Source organism: Benincasa hispida, chromosome 3, assembly GCF_009727055.1.
Source record: "Benincasa hispida cultivar B227 chromosome 3, ASM972705v1, whole genome shotgun sequence".
Lineage (NCBI taxonomy): Eukaryota > Viridiplantae > Streptophyta > Magnoliopsida > Cucurbitales > Cucurbitaceae > Benincasa > Benincasa hispida.
In genome coordinates, this window is record NC_052351.1 from 7,231,648 (window position 1) to 7,233,634 (window position 1,987).

At 42.3% G+C, this 1,987-nt stretch overlaps 1 protein-coding gene across 1 annotated transcript; it reads left to right on the plus strand.

Moving 5' to 3' along the window:
• Positions 1-1,084: 1,084 nt before the first annotated feature.
• On the plus strand, positions 1,085-1,660 carry LOC120073423. Its single transcript, XM_039026275.1, has one exon. The coding sequence runs from the start codon at positions 1,085-1,087 to the stop codon at positions 1,658-1,660; it is 576 nt and encodes a 191-aa protein (XP_038882203.1).
• The last annotated feature ends 327 nt before the right edge of the window (positions 1,661-1,987 follow it).

Consider the following 1,987-nt stretch of genomic DNA (forward strand, 5'->3'; position numbering starts at 1 on the left):
CCACGATGACATCGCTCCTCCAGACGGTGGCTAATCAGTAGAAAACTCTTTCCCAAGGAACAACGCAAGTTAATGCGGTGACTTATATGACCGCTATGGATTGCACTCAATGGGGAGAGGTACATCCACTAGACGTCTGCCCATGGGATCCACAACTCGTATATGTTGTTTATGATGAATCATGGGGCAATAACCACAACCTTGGTTGGGGGGGTCACCCAATTTTTAGTTTAGGTGAGAACCTCAATCATGAGGGCCATAGTTTCTATCGATTTAGTTATCAAGAGGATCGAGGCAATCCTCTGGTTTTCACTACCCCGGACTGCAGACCAAGTCATTCTCAAGGTATGCAACCATGTGACCAATTGTTCGCATATGATACCTCTTGTAGCACCTCGTCTCTAGAGACATCATTAAAGCATTATATTGAAAAGAGCGAGGCGATGCATCAATCGCAAGTTGACTCTCTCAAAGAATTAGAAGACCAGATAGATCAGCTTGCGAGGGAATTAAAGAAGAAAACGCCTAGTATACAACAAGGAAGTTCAGGAACGTTAGGGTAAAAAGGAAAAGAACAATGTCATGCAATGACATTGCGGAACGGCAGAACAACAGCCCCCATTATACCAAAGGTACCAGACGCAGTAACAACACTAGAGGAATTAACTATTGATGATGACCAGTTACAGAATAACGGAAGCAACCCCAATTCAAAAGCAAGATTATCTACAAAAGATGAAACTTCTCAAGACTTGAATTCTTAATCAATGTAACCTCCGATCAATGACACACATCAAGCACAAGACCTCACCAAGTAGCAAGGCGAGCAACAAACACGACGGGATCCTCCACCTTTCTCATCCAGGCGAAAAAAGAAAGACGATAGTAAGCAGTTTCAGAGGTTCCTGGATGTTCTTCGATAGCTACATATTAACATTCCCTTAATAGAGGCATTAGAGCAGATGTCGAGCTATGTGAAATTTCTCAAGGATATTCTCACAACAAGAGAAAGATTGGGGAAAATGAAACAGTTGCATTAACATATGAGTATAGCGCTTTGTTTCAAAACAATCTCTCTGCTAAAATGAAGGATCTGAGGACTTCTACATTACCCTGGACCATAGGAGGGAAGATGGTCGGAAACGCACTGTGTGATTTAGGGACGAGCATAAATTTGATGCCCTTGTCAATTTTTAAGAAGTTGGACATCGGCGAAGCCAGGCCAACCCCGATCACATTACAGCTAGCCGATAGATCAATAAAGCTTCCGGAGGGCAAGATAGAAGATGTTCTTATGCAGGTGGACAAGTTTATCTTCCTTGCAGATTTTGTTATATTGGATTATGAGGTAGATAGAGAAATTCCTATCATCCTGGGTCGCCCATTTCTCGCCACAGGGCGAGCATTGATTGATGTGCAGAAAGGGGAATTGACCATCCAGGTCGTTGATCAAGAAGTAAAGTTCAATGTACTCAATGCGTTGAAGTACCCAGAAGATATAGAGAACTGCCAATATATCAAAGAACTGCGGGGAGAACAGTGGCACGAACCTCTGAAGGAAATGGAGGAGGTAGATTTGGAAGGCGGCGCAATATTGGAGGAGGACTGCGCTGCAATTCATGTTAAATCTAATTTCGAACCGCTCAAGTTATCTGAATAAACATCGCAGCAAATTAAGCCATCTTTAGAAGAGCCACGTGTGTTAGAGTTAAAGTCGTTGCCGGTGCACTTAAAGTATGCTTACTTAGGGAGTAACGACACGTTACTAGTTATTATTTCTACATCATTGAGTAAGGAGAAAGAAGATGCTCTCATACGGATCCTAAGATGAACGAGAGGATTTAGTCTCTGTAATGCACCAGCACCTTCTAACGTTGCATGATGGCAATATTTTCAAATTACTTAGAGGATTTAGTCGAGGTATTCATGGATGATTTCTCAGTCTTCGGCAGTAATTATGACGCTTGTTTGATTAATCTCGAAAAAG

Bases quoted from the DNA above. Each gene is read 5' to 3' on its own strand.
- LOC120073423 (XM_039026275.1), top strand. From the start codon at position 1,085: ATGAAGGATCTGAGGACTTCTACATTACCCTGGACCATAGGAGGGAAG.